Genomic DNA, 20,320 nt, shown 5'->3' with positions numbered 1-20,320 from the left:
AGCTTATCCAAAAAAATGAGAAAAGCCCAAAGACCAGTGTCCCCCCCAGTGCACAGATCAGGGTAGCAAGCCGAAATTTTCTACGCCAATGCAATTGGGTGTCCGACACTACGTGCTCCATAAATTGCAAACGTTCCAACAGTTTCACTATGCCTGGCCGCCCCTCTAAATTCATGTTCCGAAAAACGAGAAATCATTTTAAACTGCCAAGGCAAAACCCACCCAGACAATACGAAGGCTGGCCATGGTTTTCCAAGGTCTCATTTTATCGAACTGAATGCCCGCAGCAACCACAAGACATCATTTCTTCCTTTCTTTTAGCCACAACTGCCAGTCCTCGTGGAAACAAAGGATTTCATTTACAACTTCTTAACCCGTAGCCGGTAAAATGCACATGTCCTGTTGCCTCTCCACGAAAAAATATGACATACCTATAGCCGCTGAGAAAGGGAAAACTGCGGGGCGTGTCTTCCAAACACCCTATCTCCAGAGTGCGCTCCTTGTCTTCTGCCGTGCTTCGACCGCACACGCGCGCTCAAGGTGCACGAGGCGCAGAAGCATTGTCAAAGGTAGAAAGGAAGCCCGCGCCGGAAGGGGGGCAACTGAAGCTCCTCCCGACGGTCTCATGTTGTCGGCGACTATAGAGAAGTAACCAATTTATGTTGCCAAATAAATTAGCGGCACATTCATAGTCTCATCCCCTCTACACTATCACACTATCTTGTCACCCCTACGAGAAATAAGCAGTAAAATTGGAATACTAATGTCACTTTCATGACAATACTAGGGTACGGCACAGCCAAAAAAAACTGCACTCCTTCGGACATGTCCACAAATTTATTGCGGTGCAGCACACAGGTACAAACAAATCGACGAATTCGCACGCCCTAAAACTCTAGAGTTTTAGGGCGTTTCCCGACGAGACCGCCAGCGCGTCTTCGGCCGACCGAAGATTGACACCGGAAGGAGATCTTGCACGGAGCACCAGGTAACTGCACCAATACCTCGAGCCTCGCAAGAGACACGCTGTGATATCGTACAAAAATAAACAAATGCACCCCGTGATTATTCGTGTTACTCTTGTTCGAACATGCGCTCACAAAAACAAAAGACCAGATGTATGCTACCTCAGAAGGATGCCTACACGACGTACACACACATACACATGACAGCCTTTCATGGTAACTAACAACTATTTACATTCAGTACCGACAATGCACGACCAAAAGAAAGACTCCATTAAGTAAATTTCCTATTCGTGCAACAACTGGCTTTTAGGGTCGGACACCAAAAACCTAATGGAAGGAAAAGGTTAACAGTTTGGTGAAAAATGTGGTCTGGTCGAAACAACGCCACACTTGAAGAGAACGATGAAGTTGACGTGGTCCTCTTCTACCTTCTTTCTCTGTACCTCCCGCTCCGCTCGGCGCGACTCGGCGGCGGTCGCGCGGTTCTCCGAATGAAGTCGTCCACCGTCATTTCATACTGTCGGAGAAAAAAAAAGAGAAATGAATATCAAAACACCAAACCTTACAGGCATCACAAACCTGCATAAAAAGATTTATGTGCCCTTAGGCCTGGTTCATAAATTTTCATTTGTTGTGACTGACTATGTGGCAACTGCTTGTGACTACCGGAGGTCCACGTTCCGATGCATTCGATGAGTGCAATGGAGACAAAGGCAGCTTTTGTCTCTACTGCACCGTCCGAACGCGCTCGAATGCACACGCCAAACGGTGGACACCCGGTGTTCTGCAGTGGAACACGTTCGACGAGTGCAGTAAAGATAAAGGCAGCTAGCTTCGCGTCTAATAACTGATCCTTCCAACCAGAGCTCGATGTTCTTATCTCGCCGTGCACTCTCATCTCCTTCTCCCCCAGTTTCTGCTTGCATAGGCTCGTTCGCACACTTGCCTTTGTGATCTCTTACGAGAGGATACGCTAGCACCATTTAGACTCACCAAAAAGTCTACGCTTCAGAGTAACGACCTTCCAGTCAACTTGGCACTTAAAATTGTGGATGCCAGTTAGTGTATTTACTCGCATAATGAATGCACTTTTCCCGAAAATTGACACATACTTGAGGGGGGGGGGGGGGGGGGGGGTTGTTACGCAGGGTAAAATTTTTGCATTTGCACATTTCGTGCAAGCGTCATATTAGGTGCCAATAGGGAATTGTAGTAGACCGGTCCCGCCGCCCGCTAAGCACCGGGATAGCGCTCCGTAATCTGCCACAAGACCTTGAACTATGCAGAGAAGGCAGGCGGCGCACATGCGCAGCTGCGGCGTTTTTTTCGGGGATACCGTAGCGGAGGAGAAAAACGATCTACTACAACTCCCTATTACGCCACCGCAAGGTACTGTGGCACGTCTCCGCTGGTCAGGGGCACGCCACAGTAACCGTGCTTTATAAATTGCAAACCTTTTTAGGGTGCTTTAGGCCGAACAAAAAGCGCCCTATGAAGCTCACTCAGCACAGAAAGCAACGCGACTGTTCTTAGGTGATATATATCGCTAATATCCGGTGGCGCGCTCAGGTATATACCATGACTACGCGTGACTATGCATATAAGAACTCGTACGAAGTCCTATCGCTAGACTGCCGAAACCTGCTCCCATGGATCAAGTTTCGTTTACCGACATGGCTGTTACCAGACACTCTCAACCTACCATGTAGCGTGCACCTTGCTGCGCCATTCTGCACAGATTTTCCCGGAGTATGTGAAATTAGGCCTAACCACCTTCACGATTTCACTGTCTGAAAGTGGACCACAGACGACGGCGTGTTTGTTGACATCAATGCATCCAATAGGCGAAGAATGTCCGGGACTGGGCAACTCCTCGACCCAAGCTTCATCAAGTGTGCGCGACGCTCGGTTTAACGATTGATCACTTCCGCAACTACCGCAACTACGCACTTGCGGTTATTACGAGAGCGGCTTGACTTGGCCTGACCGCATCGCAGCAAAAGAAAATTGGCTTAGTGGCTAGCTAAAGTGGATCAAATTCGAGACTCGCAGAGCCCGAAAATTAGAGGTGATTATTGATTAAGCGAGGGAAAAAAAAAAAGTCCAAATATTGGTACCCGTTGTGGTCGGTGCGTTCGTTATGCGAGTAAATATAGTATCTTGAAGGTTTACCTGAAATCCCTGGAAACGGTTTTCCGTCCTCCCCAAATGTTTATTAAACAGTTTGCAACGGAGCAAAGCAATGTTACGTGAGCTTCCCAACGCCAAATCTAATGCGGAAACAGTCACACTTCAATCGCGACAATGGGCGGTTGCGCAGTGGCGTCGGAACAGGGGGGGCAGGGGGGGCGACCGCCCCCCCAGAGAGTTTTTAGTAATGGCGGCTCGCGAGCTCGATATTTCGCAAATTTCTCAGAGTGTGATTTTTAAGATATTTCGCGGGCATGAATTTCTCGCATTACGAGTGGCATGATGATAGTCATCATCATGGGATTAGTTATTCGAGGGCTCAATTATTTGCGGCCCTCCAAGAAGGTTCGCACAGAGCAGCGAGCCCTGTCAACCAGCGTTTCTAGTCGCGGAGACAGGCCTTCGGAAGCAGTTCTACGAAGCATTAATTTGTGTTCGCGCCGAGCTTGCAAGACGATTCAAGCAACCGGGCATGCAGAGTCTCGCACAACTAGAGCAAAAAATTTTGTGCGCTATTCAAGAGAAGCCACAAACTGCAGAAGAACTTGAAAGGAAGTTAGGATCCCACGCTACTGATTTTCACCCGGAAAGCCGTTAAAGGCAGCTGAACATGGTTCACTCGGTCAGATCGGCTCCGTACCCGAGTTGTGCCGTGCTCTGGGCGGACAAGTCCCAGAGGTCAAGAGGATGATGACTGAGGTGATGCGCCTTGCGGCACTTAAAATGACTGTGCCAGCGTCAGCGGCATCAGCTGAACGAAGTTTCAGCGCACTTCGGCGTATCAAGAATTACCTCAGAGCTACCATGTCACAAAAGCGACTGACTCAGGTAATGCTGCTGCACGTAAATAGTAAGCGAGCAGCAAAACTTGATCTGAACTCTATCATCAGAGAGTTTGTGTCAAGGACGGCTGAACCACGAACCGTTTTCGGGCACCAGTGAGCTCTTTCTTATTTCACGCTGTTTGAAGACGTCAACATGGGAGAAAAACAAGATCACCACATTCCAAAAGAGGAAGGACATATATTCGTTCTAAATAAACGTTTTTTGAGCGTTTCGATTTTATATATCCATACTGTTCTAGATGCTTCATCCCTCCCCCCCCCCCCCCCCCCCACCCCACCCCAATTCCGTTGCCCCCCCACCTCAGAAATACTTCCGACGCCACTGCGGTTGCGTCTGCTCTGTACTAAGCACCAAGATGGCGGCGCCCGCAACAATGTCGGGGAACAGAGAGCCGATTACTCTAAGCGTACCTCATTTAGTGGCTCCGGCGCAATCTATGAGCTGATTCTGGAACTGCCTTTCACTAAAGTGAAGGCTTTGCAGCATGTGCAAGATTGAATGTACATGCCATTTATGAAAAATGGTAGTTAATAACATTGTCAAAAGGAAATGTACAAAATGCCAAGTGTTCCATAACTTCCCAATCGGTGGAGCAAGTGTCTTCCCTCGTCGTAAGAGATCCCGAGAGGTATTAAGGCACTCGGTCATAAGTCAATCAATCAATTAATCAATCAATGTTTATCTTTTAATAAGCATTGATTCTGCAACCTCGATGTTGCTGAAGTCAATTCAAAACGGACGGAGGAGAACGGGAAGCGCAAGCTAAACCATAGCCGTCGGGTTCGCCGCTCACCGATCGTTTCTCGAGGACTCTCGGAGGACGTGGAGGCACGCCGTGGTTGTAGTCGATGTGCTGGATGGCACGCTCATAGTGGTAAGACATCGCTTCCATCGGGAAAGGGGGCTGCACGCAAACAGGCACAATTACCTTCAGAATTGACGTGCACCACATACCACCTTCAAAAAAATAGCTACTGTGCCTCGAGCACCTTTTCGACCGCCGTGTTTTGTGTCCCACATCACCCAAGCACCGGAAGTGGTCCCAAAGTGGAAGCGTGGAAGCGCCCAGAGAGTGTATACACGCCCTCACCTATCATAGTCCCACGAGGGACTGATAGCATTTTAAAGTAAGTATATAAACGAGCAGCGCCACAAGAGCTGGCATGTCAAACCATAGATTATTGCGATCCTGGTACTTGGTCGTAGAAGTGCTGGCACAAAAGCCGAGAAAAAACGCCAGTTTTGTTTGCGTGGACTGTCAAGCTGAACAGCAACCTGCAGCGGAACGAACGTCTGCCACACATACCTCCACTGCTAAGCCAGCGCTAGGATCGCAGCATATGATGGCAGGACACAAGTAGGACGCCATTGGGCAGAAATCAAGGGATACACGTTCCAGGTACCATACACGATATATAGAAGTAGAACTCTGAGAGTCCCAATTCTATAAGTACTATCAGTCTCACAGGAATGGTCTCTTATCATGTGCCAAACAAAACACCGAACAAAAGCCCACCTAAAAGCAGAAGGCAACGACTGCAAAAGTTAAAGAGGATAGGTAAACAAACTCATGAGCACTTTATGAAGTCCGTCTTTCACAAAAATGACAAATGGCGCGAGTACTTGCACCAACGTGGGTACTCGCATCAACAGAGCACATACTCAGACTTTTAAAGGGATGCTGAACCGAAATTTTAATTTCCCAAAACACGGGGCAAAATTGTGCAACGGGATGCTACAAACACCAAAACATCACTCATACAGCGATATCTCGAACGGATGACCGTATTTTTAAAAAAAGGAGGTGCATTTGGCAGGAATGTTGACGTCATGTTTCTCTGAGGAGGAGAGGGAACGGCTTCTCCACCTTGCGGCCTTGAGGAAGCGAAGCAAAGAGAGGAGAAAACACGGTATCTTGACGTCACGCGCCTCGTCGGCCTGGTTCAATCTCGACCTTTTTCCAAAAATACGGCCGTCCATTCGAGATATCGCCTTGCGAGTAGGTAGTGTTGTAGGGATTGTAACGTCCCGCCTACATCTCCTGCATTGTTTTTTTGAAATCCAAATTTCGGTTCACCATCCCTTTAACGTATGCATGCCAAAAGTTACAAGCAAATCGGTACACCCAAGTAAACTAAAGGTTTACTACATGTCTTTCGGTGGTGTCATTCCAGCTACTTGCCTGCCTAAGTTACATCTAGGGCCACTGTATATGGCAGCTTCAGCCGCCAGAGCAGCGTCATGCTTTTTCCCGTGCCGCCTCTCGCCACGATCGGTCACGCGCGGCACCGTAGCATCGGACCGAGATGGCTTGGTTTCCATTGCAACCGACGGAGTTGAATGAGGCCGACGGTTGCCGAAGTAGCATTCAAATATTTCGGAGCACCGCCCGCAAACCTGTCTGCTTCTTTCGCTTTTCGAGCAGCACAAGGTTCGATCTGTCAGTGTTCTTCCCAGCATGCATTGAACATACGGCGACTGAGGTGCCTACAACTTCAGATGTGCCCGTGCTGTTATGCTAACCGCACTTGTGATTGACTTTTACCTTGTTTTGAAGAACGGGTGGAGAGATAAGACGAGCCACACTAATGAGGAGGCCGCCACGCACCGCTAGCAGCTCAGTTACCATGGTAACCTCCAGAGCCGAAATGGAGAACACTGTTGGCACTCCCAAAGTTCATATCTAGGTCCTTTTGCGTCAAGTCACTCCTCTGGCAACTGAAGCTTCCATATACAGTGGCCCTAGTTACGTCCAGTGCCAAGCCATGATGACAATAAAGCCATTGATTCCAAAACTAAAAAACACACGAAACTCTGAGACGTACCGGAGGACCGTACGGCATTGGCGGCATTGGCGGCCTCTGGTGGTGGTGGTATTCCCTCAGGTAGTCTTGGTAGCCCTGAAATGCCCCCACAAGGGCTTAGCACAAACCACTCACACTAAAAGAACATAACTGAAAACCAACCATGTCTTTATAATGAAAGCTAAATTTTTAACATGTTTGGTGACAAATGGTGAAGCCAGTTTAAAGACAGCAGAGAAGGCTGCATATGGATTCGTAGGTCTTGATGAAGATAGTAAATGAGGTGATCACAAAGCTAATTTCGGTCTTCAAAATATGGCACTGGTCACCACATCCCAACCACAAAAAATTTAAGGCATCTTAGTATTTGCTTATAGTTCACTCAACCGGTGATTGACTAAACTCTTCAGCAAAAATTCTGGAATCTGTTACATTGAATGCCTACAAGCATTTCATTCCCATTAAGTTTCATTCAAGGAAGCTGGTGGTCACTTACAATCATTAGACAGGTGAGAACTGTTTTGTGAGTGAGATTCCCCCACTCAGATACGACGAATCTTCTGGCGCATAAGTCGCATTTCTTTTCTGTTCTGACTTTCCATCGGTGCGTCTCATACACTGGTGCGACTTACATGCATTTCTTTCAACAAGTATGGACAGTGTCTCCTATATACTTTCGGTGCTTGGCGAAGGGTCCTCTCGAGGCCGTCATTTCCACCGCTCGTGGCAACCACGCGAGGGCGCCAGTTTATTGAGGTAAATCATCATCATCACGCATAGTGTGGCTAGAGTTTAGAGTGTTTCCAACCACTCCAGTGGGGTCATGTGGCAAAGCAGTTTTGGAGACATCTTGGGAGCAGACAAAACTGCAATTAGGAGCAAGTTGGGAGCAGCAAAAACGAGGTCTTGAAGCAAGTTGGGAGCAGCATACGAGTTTTAAGAGTGTTAAAATAGGGGCTAAATGCCAACTGGTTTTCAAAACTAAAAGGAATATGGCATGCAGATAACTCCAAGTGAACTTAACGGTAGTTTCAATCAACTTTTTGGTTGCAAATATTTTTCACACAACTACGTGCAAATTACACACAAACATATGAAGCAAAAGTGCACACGAATGTGTGACACGTGACGAAACCGACTTGAAGAGGTAAATATTAACAGGTAAAAATTGCTGCCAATGCTCAGGATTGACTTGAAAGGTCCATCGGAGAAGAAAAATGCAGGTACAAAAATGGTCTTTCATTTTTCAGTGACTAGGAGATACCTAATAAATATCCGTGTACATATAAATCTATAGGGACTTCATGAATAGCTCACGGATACACATCACTTTTTCGAGATTCTGAGCCAATTTCGCTAACAGCACTTGTGCAGACCAAATCTTCTATAACTTCTTTTCTTTTTTGCAAACCTTACTCAATCAATGACTGAGCATGTTCAAGCATAGTCTGCGAACAGATGATGCGCAGCTCAAGTTATCGCTCTCCTTCCTGAAGACGAGCACTCTTCGTACTCCCTTCCCTCACATCAATGTTCTTCCTCTTCAGCCTCTCATTGTCTTGCTTACCGGCCTCTAGCCTTTCTGTGTAAACTTAATGAGACTTCTTTGCAGCTTGCAGCAAGTCTGCTGTCAAGGGCACTTTCGTGACATCATTGCCAAATCACTTGAGGTAGCTCTTGTCTTTGTGCATACTGTCTTCAAAGTGCAATCAGGGCAATCCCGAACTGACAGCTCGTATCTCGCTCCGGGGCGGGGCCAAAGCAAGGATTACAATAGTCACACATTTGCTTCACTATTTAGATCTTCAGACGAAGTGACTCCAGGACTTCAAAAAAGCACGGCGAGCATGCAACAATGGCAGCTAACGTTGACGGCAGCAACCTTCACATAGAGATCTTCAGATTCGGATCCACTGGCATCCCATTGGGGCCGGAAGTTCCGGTGTCAATGTTGCCAGCAGAAACTGCGAGACGGCTAATTTCAACGAAGCTCGTTTATAATTTCGGTTTGGGCGCACCTTGGCCCAATTTTGTTCTTATTTATACTTTTGTATCAGTGTGGCACATGAAAAGTCATTAGGCGCACAGTGGCACAATAGGCGCAGGTGTTCCATCCCTGAGATAAGCTGCAAGGAGGGGAAGCGTTGATCGTCTGCAAATGTCTTCGCCTTTCTGCCCGCTTTCCTTCTTGCCTCACGACAATGCAATGCAAGCACACTTGCAATCACTCTCTGTGGTTTCAGCTGCTCCCACTCTTTCCAAGTATGCACTGTGCCTACGTCATCTGCTTTGACCGCCTCGGTCCGTTTGGTGCTTAGCGTTCGACGTCGTCTGCCTGCGCTTCGCTGCGAAGATTTGTAAAAATGGCCTCCTGTTGTGTGCCTCAATGCAACTCAGATGGAGAAAAGAAGCCTGAGAAAAAAGTGGCTTGCCGCAATACGACGAGAAAACGGGACACCAAATGCGACGTCGTGCTATACTAAGGTGTGCAGCGGGCACCAAAACGCATCACGTCTGCTTCTTCCATATTTGTGGAATGTCTAAATATCAAACAGGCCAATCAGAGAACCAGAATTTCCTCGTGGACACGTGACTTTCTGAACGCGTGGGAGGTACGGCGCTAGCCCATCGCCCACATATTCGGAACGACCAGAATGGATGAATGGATGCATGACATCCGTCCATTTTTCCATCTAAACGACCATTTCAGTGGCGCGCCTGGCGGCGAAACGTTGCACGTGCGGTGACGGTGGCGGTTAATTGCTTTCCGACTCTTTAGCTGGGCACGGAAAGTATAAAGGAGGCACTGGTATGGACCTTAAATGCATAAACTTGCCACGGGGGTCATATTTCTTGTTTGATTCGTCGACGAGAATATTAATCTTGCTCTCACTTATGCACATATTGCAGTCATAATACAAATAAGTGGGCTTTTCAATGCAGGTTTGCCACGGTTTAAATCGCCAAAAAAGGTGCGATAAAATGACTAAAAACTATGGTAAGTTCCCTTTTTCTTTTCTTTTTTTCTTTTTTTTTGAGGTAAAAGGAGGGGGTAGGGTGCATGCACCCAACCAATACAGGGCATCTAACACACCAAAGCAAAGGACAGATATAGTGGGTTCAGGCCACCCGGAGATCTTGAAACTCAGTCACACTGTGTCGTCTGATCCTCAATGAGCCCCGTCAGACGGTGGGCACCTCAGCCAAGGTTCGAACTCGGCAACGGGAGATCCGTGAGCTGACCTTACAGCAGTTAAAGAGGGGTACCAAATAAATTAAAACCAAGTTTGACCACAAGGCGTCGTACCGAAATACAAAGGAACGAGAACATGGCCTAACAAAGCATCTCCTCGCGCGCATTATTTACGATAAATGGTTTGGGAGGTGCATCTATTTTGACTATGAACAGTTTCTTACTGCTAGGTCTATCTAGTACCCATGCACGAAAGCAGGCCAACGCGAGACGTTTTTTTGCATGAGGTATTTGATGGCATCTTTGATGCAAATTTGCCTCCTAATGACATTTCATTTTGTGTTCCACAAAGGCATTTCAATTCCGTCTCCTCTCTTTTACCCACGGAATGTTGATAATGAGTCCTTAATTACACATTTGGGGCCTCTTTATAACCGTTATAGCAATAAAACAAGCAACTCAGATTTGTCCCACCGCCTCCCTCATAACATTTAAAAGAGGCCTGCAGGCATCTTTATGGCATGTCTGGTCTGTCATTTTAGCATCATTTTTTAATTTTTATTATGGCTCATTTATTTTGTTCTCTTTTAGTTTTATATAATGTGTGGACAATTAGGGCTAAGAGCTGCTTGTGGTCACAGTATACATAACAATAAACAAGAACCTTGTACGCAAAAAGTTGCGCTTCACAATTAGGTAGAAAATCCCAAATCCCTTCACCACGTACAAACGGAAAAGACAACCGTGGAAACAGCATTTACCTCGACTGTATGTTTCCCTGTAAACGCAAGCCACAAACACAAGAAACAGAACAAGAAGCGAGAGTAGTGTAACAAAGAAACCCCCTGTTACATACAGTCCTGCTTGTTTACGCTTAGCGTCCCCACCTGGTTAATTGGAAGCCTAGGCAAATAGTTTGGGTAAACAAGGGCCGAGTTTCGCACGTCGCGCCCATCCTGCAAGCAAGCAGAGTGACACGTGTGCTTCAATCAGCGTCTCAGAATGCGCACAAGGTTCCGTCCAAAACAATGTGCCCGTCAAAAACAATGTGCCGCCAAGCGTCTCGAAAGAAACCGTACAGGTGCATGTAAACAATGTGTGTGTGTGTACATCGAGTCTATATTGTGTATATTGTCGTATTTGCTCCCTCTAGTGCGACGGGAAGGCTGAGCGCAACCTCCATCTGCAGTGAGGCAGAACATCCTCCTAGCTTACTCCTGTCCCAAGCTGCGCAGGAATCGAAAACTCCTAAGTATGAAGCTATGTCCCTACATAGTGACGATGTAGGAGGGTGGCTCCCTACTATGTCCCTACTTAGGACTATGTAGAGAAGTAGCTCCTCGTGTAAGCACTATGTAGGGAAGTAGCTCCCTACAATGTCTCCACTCGGGGACTAAATAAAGATGCAGCTCCCTACCAGAGGCTATGTAGGGAAGTATCTCCCTACCATATCTCTACATGGGGATTATGCAGGTAAGTAGCTCCCTACAATGTCCCTATTTAGAGAGTAAGTAGGGATGCATCTCATCACAGTCCCTACTTATGGACTAAATAGGGATATACCCTAAAAAATTGCATTAATACAAGGTTGTTCTTTTTCAAATTTTGCCACGTAAATTTTGCGGCTCGTAGTATATGCGGGTCTCAACAATATTCAGCTTCGATGAGGCGCAATCTAACGCAGTTTGACGTAGTTTCGGTTTCGAAGCAATATGGCGTTCAAAGCAGCTATCATCATCATTAAAATCACATTGTCCGAGGCGCCACCCTCTATCCACAGTTAGGCCTGGTCAGGCTAGGCAATGGCGTTGGCGCGAACACAACGCTCGGATGCCTTGAAAAGAAAAGTCATTTTGGCTGTGAAAGACATCGGCAACAGTGCTGCCGGATGACAATTCGCCGTAAATAAAAGCAGCATCCGCGGATGGAGGCAATAAAAGCAAGCTCTGTTCGCGTGCAACGAAACGAGAAGCTTTAGAGGCCTAAAGAATGGCGAGTTCGCCGACATCGAGGCAAGTCTCAGAGGCTTTGTAAAAGAGCAATGTGAATGGCACCTCGCCGTGAACATCGAGCTGCTGCAAGAGAACGTGAGACAACTTTGGTGAGCCGACATTAAGTTGCTTGCTTTATCCACCACGCCGGGTTTTCACTGCATCGGCGCACGCTCGTGGCTTGCTTTTTCAAGAAGTGCGGGATTTCAAACGCGCTCGACGGCACTGAAGACGACAGACTGTCTTTGGGAGGAGGCGTCGGACAAGGAGTCTGATGGAAGTGGTGACAGTGATTAAGGTTCAATTACGACGCAAATAAACGCTTTTCTTACGGCCTCTTGGGTCACATTTTTCACGGAAAATTTTTGCGGTCCTTAAATTGTTTTGTATTATACGCAGATAAAACTTTTAGGTTTCTTTCACTGTCCTCAAACCATGCTTTGTATTATACGCGAGTTTTTACGGTACCTCTTCACTATGTTCCTACTTGGGGACTAGTAGGGATGTGGCTCCTTACTACGTCCCTACTTGAGGACTCTGAAGGGAAGTAGCTCTCCACTACGTCCCTACTTAGGCACTAAGTAGAACCATAGCTCTATGCCCCTCTTCACTGGGAGAGGATAGAATCAATCTCTGGGGAGTGAGAGTATCGGGGATAAAAGGGGAGAAAAGCAAAAGAACAAAACGCAAGATGCAGGTCTGCTTTTCAAAATATGGCAGTGCTGCAATGATACAGCCCCAAACATTTTGTCCTGCACTAGGCTGTTCGTTTTGCAGGTAGAGTCCACAAGCCCTCCTTAAAAAAGCTCAGCTTCGACTCTGCTCAAAAGGTTACGTGCACACGGTGCGAGAATGCAAGAGCAAGCCAACTAATGCACCCAATGAATGCGCTGAGAAGCGCTATGTCATAAGTTCAGATCTCAACCACAGCGGGCAGATCGAGCTTACCCCGTTCATGGGGGGTGGTTCCCGTCGCACTTGGAAGCGGTCCATGGCGATCCTGAGGAAAACGGGCAAACATCAGTCATCCATTTGTGATAACACGCTTCTAAGACCTAAAATGACACGCTGCAGAAACAGAAGAACCACTCACTCGTGCTCGCCCGAATACCGGACACGACGAGCCAGGCGATATCCTGGAATGCAACGAAAATGTTTCGCCATTAAAACTATCAGCGAAGACTGCCTTTCAACATGGTGCCTGGAACATGTCCTTGACTGGTGTGTTTAGTGTCCTTTACTCCACACTTAAAGGGGGGAAATAAGTAATGCTTCGTGACTAGTCACTTTGACTGTTTCTAAAACTGAAAATTAGTATAGATCTTTTCTGCCCAATCATTGTTTGCGTTAAATACAAAATAAATGCCCATGGGATGCAGACATTGATAGACAAATGGTAAATAGAAAATATTTTCAGTATTGTTTTCGGGAAAGTTGTTAGATTTAATTTAATATAGCCAGACTGGTGCAATCTAAATCGTTATTTAAACTGTGATTTAAATCATCTCAATTTTTTTCTCTACTCCACTCACAAGGCAGCCGAAGAACAAGCACAACTTGTCCAAAACTAAAGGCCGAAGGACTGCAACAAAGTGAAGGAGGTTAACGACAACACGCTCCATGTTGCCGTTACTTTCCTCACCTTGTCCCTGGCCTTCGGCGCTTCTATCCAGTCAAAACGCAACTAGCCCAACAGTACTTCTTGTGGTCGAAAATGCTTAGAATTTGTCAAATTCGGCAAGGACAAATGATGCTGCGCTTACGGGCAAGTTTATACCATGCTCCCTTTCCTAAGATGTGAGGTAACAAAGTGCTTCAGTAAAATGCCAGTCACATGCCCTTAAAAAAACTCGCAAAAAAACAAAGCAACTCGCATGGTCATTGCATTTTCTAACGAGTGAGACTATGTGCTACTTACAGTACTCCTGCAGGGTGCTTAGGTAACCAATAAATAGTCATCCTCCAGTTTAGTGCACAAATTCTCAAACCAGGTGCCTGGACATCCAGAGGTTCCTACGAGTACTTCGAGGGCTGCCTCAAGAATCGAAATTGCTCCGATGTCCCAACAAACCGATTGTATGCAAGCTCACGAGGTCAGGGGCCAAGCCCGCACGTTTCGTACACAAAGCAACAGTCGTGTAGGAAAACTACATCAACTGAATGGTTTGGCCACGTGACCGCCATGGCCTTGTCACGTGACACTGATGACGTCCCTTCCATGTCGCGTTTTAACGTTGTTCGCTCTTGCGTAAATCCTTTCCGCATAGCTGGCCCCATCCGGCATTCTATGTCAAATATGTTGACACTATACTCGCCCAGTTTAGTACCTTCCCGCCATAATTGGGTTTGTGCTAAACGGGGCCTTCGGAGCACCAGTTTATCCCTGCCCTCAGCAATGCTCCAGATCTGCATAGTCGATAACTCACAAAACGCTTTAGCACATTCAAGGCTGACCCGCCACTAGCACACGGGATGGTAACATTGAGGCTGAATCAGCCATCATAAGCTTGCGAGCGACCGCAAAACTACCACCACGTAAAGACACACGGCAGCAACAGGGAATGCAACACTCAGAGGTGACGAAACCGCAGCCCACATTACCCTCTTCCGCACTGTCTCTACGGTGTCTTGGCCTCGGAGAGCGGGAGCTGTGGCTAGCGTGCGACCGTCTACTATGCAGCCTGGAACGATGAAGAGGCAAGTTTAGGCGACACTGCGGAGCAAATCTTCCGTCCCCCTATGCACCCAGAGTCTAGAACAACGCTCAGTTGCAACACGACAATCCAAAGACAACCTCTCATCACGGGTCAGATCTGCAAAATAAACAAGAATTAGAGCACCACCGTCAACCTATCGCATTACTATAAAATTGCCAATACTAAGACATAGTGATTTAAAACTGGTTAAGGTAACTAATATCTTTGGCGACAAGCAAGTTTCTAAAACACTAACGATTCAGTTATCTGCGAGTACAGTTCTACGAGTCTACGTCCATCCCTCTCAACAGCTCTCTTTATAAAAGTAGGATGTAATAGAATTAAAATTAGAGACTGACTCGGCAGACTTACGGTACCTGCACACTGAACTGCAATAACTGTACCAGAATATAAGTTTTCTCTCGGTGTGGACGAGTTTACTACAGCACCATAGCCACTTTTGCAATGCGTTTTTTTCCAACCCCTCATAGAACACGGAAAAACGAGTCTCATGATACAGGCAGCTCCGCGGTCTATGCTAGCGGTGTAACCGCCAAAAGTGAATAGGCAAGCATTTGCAAAGGCTCAAAAGTGGGATAGGAGGAGTATGCAGAAAAGAACACGGCACCTACCGCACGGCACAAGCCAACGCAACCCCCACTCAAAGTCTCCGAGACTTTCGCACTTTACGTCCGTCTGCTCACGTCACTCACTGGCACAGGAGGCCAAAAGTTTGGGAACAGCGAGCGACAGAAACAAAAAAAAAAGAGCGCCACCTTTTCTTCTACACTGGCCGGCCGACTTGGCTGGAAAGTCCAGCGGTCGCGGCATCTGTCCATCTGCACTTCTGAACCCACCCCCACCACAAAACACGGGGTTTCGCCGCGGGTTCCGACCCGCTGCCACATCCGTCCGCCTCGACACTTTCGCTGCACAGGCCACCGCACAGTCCGGGCAGAGACAGAGGGGGTGTTAGCTGGGTTGTCGAAAACGTCCAAAGTCCCGCCAAACGCCCCCCCACCTTCCTTCCGAAGCTAAACTTTCTTTCACGGTACGGCCCTTGGAGCTCTCGGGAAGGCCGCAGCCGCGAGAGGCAGAAGGGGAAAAGTCCCGACGGAGATTGGGGGTATGTGTGCACAAGGCGAAAGAGAGTTTGTCATGGGCCCCGCACGGCAACACGGGAAGAAAGAGAAACGGTTGGGTTATCAGAAACACATACAGTCCAAAAACCCCAGCTATGTTTCACCTAGTGTAGTTCCCTAAAGCAGTACCCTAATTCCCTCTGTAGCAAGTCCCATGTAACTGAAGAGTCCCCAAAAGTAGCTTATTGGCAGCCTCACTGCAACTTGCAAGCCCCATCAAAAAAAAAAAAAAATCTAACACTCTGTTTTTGATTATTCATTCATTAATAAAGGACTAAAGTAGCTTTAAAAGGCCAAAAACTTCCCACCCAGTGGGTTATGACCCCTCAGAGAACCCCTACACCAGCTCAGATGTATAATCCCTCCACTTTTGCTGGATGCTTCTCAGAACTTAAGAGCCCCTCCCTCCATTAGAGCAGTCTGCAACCACCTTTCATCACACAGCTTAGACTGTTCCCCTCCAACTGGGCATAAGATCCGTTCTTAGAACCATTGGCTGACATTCCCCCCAACCCCCTCTCCCCCATCTGTCTGACAACCCAAAAATGGTATCAGCAGCCCCTCTTTCAGAAATAAAACAACATTTTGCAGTGTAATGCCCCAATGTAAACCCTTCCTTCATTAGAACTCATCTGACGAGAATGCATCCAGGTCTTCCCAAAAACCTGCACATGAAGTGGGCAACCCCAACAAAAGAACACTGAAGTGGAAGTCTTCTTTCACTCGGTGTAGAACCCCTCTGAAGAACCTTGCCCGCTTAGAACCCCTCCAAGAGCATCGCGTCCATGTCCTTCCAAGAACGGGCACCTAGGACCGGCCATCAATAACACTAAAGCGAAAGTCTTCTTTCATTCGGTGTAGAACCCCCCTGAAGAACCTTTCCTTCTTAGAACCTCCCTTGAAGAACTTTTCATCTTAAATCCCGTCTGAGGAAGCCACATCCAAGTCCCTCCACGAACACTATAGCGAAGTCTTCTTTCATTTCCGGTAGTACTTGATTGAAAAACATTTCCTTCTTAGAATATCTCCTGAAGAACTTTTGCCTATTAAGACCCTTTTGAGGAAACCGCGTCCAAGTCCTCCCAAGAACACACACATATAGCACCGGCAGGCCCCTCTACCCAAGAAAAAAGGCACTTAAGCAAAAGTCCCCTTTCACTTAATGTAGAACCCCATCGAAGAACCTTTTTCTTCTTAAAACCTTGTCTGGGGACACTGTGTCTATCTCCAAGAGCGCGCATATAGTGCTGGCAGCTCCCTCTACCACAAGGAACACACGCTGAAGCAAAAGTTCCCTTTCACTCAACATAGAACCCATCTGAAGAACCTTTCTTTCTAAGAAGATCTTAGAATGCCGCATCCAAGTTCTCCAAGAACACGCACTAGTGCTGGCAGAACTCTCAACAAGGGAAGAACACTGAAGCGGAAGTCCCCTTTCACTCGGTGTAGAGCCCCTCTGAAGAACCCGTCTGAGGACGCCGCGTTTGTGCTCATCTAAGAACCGAAACGCAGATCTCCCCGTCTCCTGCGAGGAAACCGCACTCCAAAGCGCAAGTCCCCTTTTCATTCGCCGAAGAACCTTTTCGGAGCACCCGCCGAAGAACTCAGCGTCCGCACAAGACCAGACCACGCAGGCTCTCTGCACGGCCGTGGTCAGGTGACAGTCCCGCAGGCACAGGCAAACAATAGAGTCCACGGCAAGTGGCAGCGGCGTGGGGCGGCTAACCTCGCCAGAGTGTGCCGCTGGCGCGCATCCTCGTTGCTACCGCCGCCGCCGCGGTGGTGACGCCGGTGGCGCGATGACGAACGGCGCGACGGAGAGTGGTGCCTGCGGCGCGACGAGCGCCCACTACGATGGAGGATGGTGCGGAGGTCAATGAGCTCGTCCACAGGGAACAGGCGGCACAGCTCTTCCGCCACCCGGGGCTCGATTTCCTGAGGGTGGGGGAAAAAACGACATTGATTAATTTTTTAACACACATTAGGTATGTGATGAACAGGTGTTTACGAGATGGGCATGCTGTTACAAAACAGCTTCACAAATGATTCGATTTCCCATTGCATTTCAAGAAGGACAATTTATCATAATATGAATTTCAACAATCCTAGCAGCTCGCGATAATGTCACACCCACTGTTCGTTGAATAGATTTGGCTCCGCCCTTTTGAATTGGATGCAGCTTGAGCCCCCTGCACCGACTGAGGGAAGCGATGAGACGGTGATGGCACAGGCAACACCCGGCCTCAGGAAGTCTAAAATAATGAGCAAAGCAATTGGTGTGGTCAGCAACCTCCGCCGTGGTTCTCCTCCCTTTCTGCATCTGTTTCACCCGCATGAAGTACATAGCAAGTTTCTGTTTCAGCACGGTGTCACAGGCTAAGAATCGAACAAGACTGAGAAAGATGTGAAGAGGTTCCAATGTCGTGACTCAAGTTTGTTGCAAAAACTGAAGGGGGGCACTACCCAAAAAAAAAGTTCTGCAAAAAGAGATGCTGTGCTTTTGTCGACAACATAAAAAGTAAGAGGCAAAATTTTGTGGACGATATAAACAGCTTTCTCTAGCTGCGCGTCATTATCATTGTCATTGTTACCATTTTGTTTGGTTCATTTGCCATCCTGCGGTCGTGAAACTGCACCTCTCATCACTCCCATCTCGTCTCAGTGAATCATGCTTTCGGGCTGCGCTGGCTTGGACGTCTTGGCCCTATCTGTTCTTACGGCATCAAGAAGTGTCGCCAAGAAGCACGGAAAATACTCTACCGTAATGCAAGAAAAAAAGGCAGTGATTCTCAAGCTAGTGGAAAGTGGCCGATGCAAGCAAAGGCAAAGGTGCGCAGGAGTAACCTGAAGCAAAGCACTATTGACGGCTTTTTCTGAGCCCTCTTAGACGTAATAAAGGTAAGTTTTTTAATCTGCCGATTTTTGGGACTGTTCTTTTATTCCGACATTTTTTCAGTCCCTGCAAAGTTCGAAAAATTGGTCAGCGACTGTAGCCTTAATGTCTTACAACGCACCCAAAGTATCACTCATCCATGATGCTTGTTCGCGACGCTCATTGATAAAGCTCACTGATAATGCTCGTTGATAACGCTTGTTCACAACGCTCGTCCATGGTGCTCATTCATGACAATCTTCTCACAGAAAACGACACGTAAAACAGACTCGGCGTTGAAAACACAGAGGAAGCTTGGAGTTATTGTGTCTATGAAACGACATCGTCGGAGCCAACAATCTGACATTACTCTCGTTTCCCTCAATGGAAGCAGAAGTAATCCCGCTAGAGACGTCAGGGCGAGCAATGAGCTAATCGTGGAAGCTTGACCGCAGCGACTCTTTTGGCTGCGCACGTCGCCAACAGAGAGTTCGGCAGCCGGAAGAGCAGGATCACCCACCTGTCCGTCCCTTCCGATCTTGACCTGCTTCCCTTCGTTCCACGGATTGTACAAATGAGTGGTCTTGGTGAATGGCAGCTCCCTCCTGAAAGGGAGCCCTTAAGTTGAGGAACGCTTCTGCCGCATCTCGCGGAAGAGCGACGAAATGAACAAGGCGTACCTGCAGATCCAGTCCACGTGGAAGACCCCTCCCAGAGCCCTGGCACTCAGACCCGGGGGCAGCACCCACTGGATCGGCGGGCAGTTGTGGGTGGACTCGGACGCCAGACGAGCAAAACCTGGGGCGGAGTTCATAGTTTGCGACAACTTCCTCCTTTGGCGGGGATCGGGACCTCTCGAGACGCAGACCAGCCGGGCCGATACAGGGGGACAATATGGAGGCACGTGGAGCGACGTAGATCTATCAGTTGATAAGCTCTACGGAAGTGCCTCGTTCGAAAATGGTCCTTCCCTCAAGAACAGGTGGATGAAATTTCTAGCGCCGGCGGCAGCACTGCTACCACGGGCGATGGAGGAAAAGATTTTGAACAACGCTCTTCCTGCAAACACTTTATGTCCATCATAGAAACAACAATAGAATCGCTTTTCACCCCGGGCAATGTGCATCCGACGTCCCACCAGTTCCGTCGCTCCTGTTCATATCGGTCGAGCTGATGCGTAGCAAGCGCCACCGAGCGAACATGACATGAAGGGGCGCTAGGCGTTCCAGGAAACTAGTGAGTCAACTTTGATTGAATAATGTCATCACATCACCGAATTTGAATTCACCGTAGCGGTCTGTCAGCCCAACATTGGCGCCGAATACGACGACGTAAGCCATTAGCACAAACAGGTCACGCATTTCAGCCGCATTAATAACTCATCCTTATCACGTCACCACCGGCTCCGAATCCACAAGGTCACTCGCCATGACATCAAGAACTCATCAAGTATATAAGGTAACCTACCATATCCGTACAAGCTCATTACACCTCACAGAGTCGCTCAGTGTCATTCAGAATCATACAAGTGTAAGTGACAGTGATAGAGTGATTTCGTGGGTGAATTTGTCAAAGCTATTGGTGAGCGAAGAGGTGCCAACTTGTTAAGACTCTGTAG

General features: G+C 47.8%; 1 protein-coding gene across 3 annotated transcripts in view; it reads right to left on the bottom strand.

Annotated features, from left to right (window-relative positions):
* Positions 1 to 818: 818 nt before the first annotated feature.
* The window catches only part of LOC8038806 (YTH domain-containing protein 1), a 40,736-nt gene continuing 21,234 nt past the window's right edge, over positions 819 to 20,320 (bottom strand). Inside the window, exons 12-21 of one of the 3 annotated variants that reach the window (XM_042289520.1) lie at positions 19,383 to 19,500; positions 19,223 to 19,307; positions 17,557 to 17,765; positions 14,594 to 14,673; positions 13,086 to 13,128; positions 12,941 to 12,992; positions 10,889 to 10,957; positions 6,830 to 6,904; positions 4,798 to 4,908; positions 819 to 1,485 (exon numbers count right to left, since the gene is read on the bottom strand). In XM_042289520.1, the coding sequence (XP_042145454.1) occupies positions 1,393 to 1,485; positions 4,798 to 4,908; positions 6,830 to 6,904; positions 10,889 to 10,957; positions 12,941 to 12,992; positions 13,086 to 13,128; positions 14,594 to 14,673; positions 17,557 to 17,765; positions 19,223 to 19,307; positions 19,383 to 19,500 (935 nt within the window). In that variant the 3' untranslated portion in view covers positions 819 to 1,392. Of the gene's footprint in view, positions 1,486 to 4,797; positions 4,909 to 6,829; positions 6,905 to 10,888; positions 10,958 to 12,940; positions 12,993 to 13,085; positions 13,129 to 14,593; positions 14,674 to 15,320; positions 17,766 to 19,222; positions 19,308 to 19,382; positions 19,501 to 20,320 lie in introns of those variants that run through there. The other 2 variants (XM_029982003.2, XR_003918834.3) reach the window with 2 other exon arrangements.

The sequence above is a fragment of the Ixodes scapularis genome, unplaced genomic scaffold (assembly GCF_016920785.2).
Source record: "Ixodes scapularis isolate PalLabHiFi unplaced genomic scaffold, ASM1692078v2 PGA_scaffold12__126_contigs__length_90152505, whole genome shotgun sequence".
NCBI classification, from domain to species: Eukaryota; Metazoa; Arthropoda; class Arachnida; order Ixodida; family Ixodidae; genus Ixodes; species Ixodes scapularis.
The sequence above is the reverse complement of the archived record's forward strand: the minus strand, read 5'-3'. Positions and strand labels throughout refer to the sequence as shown.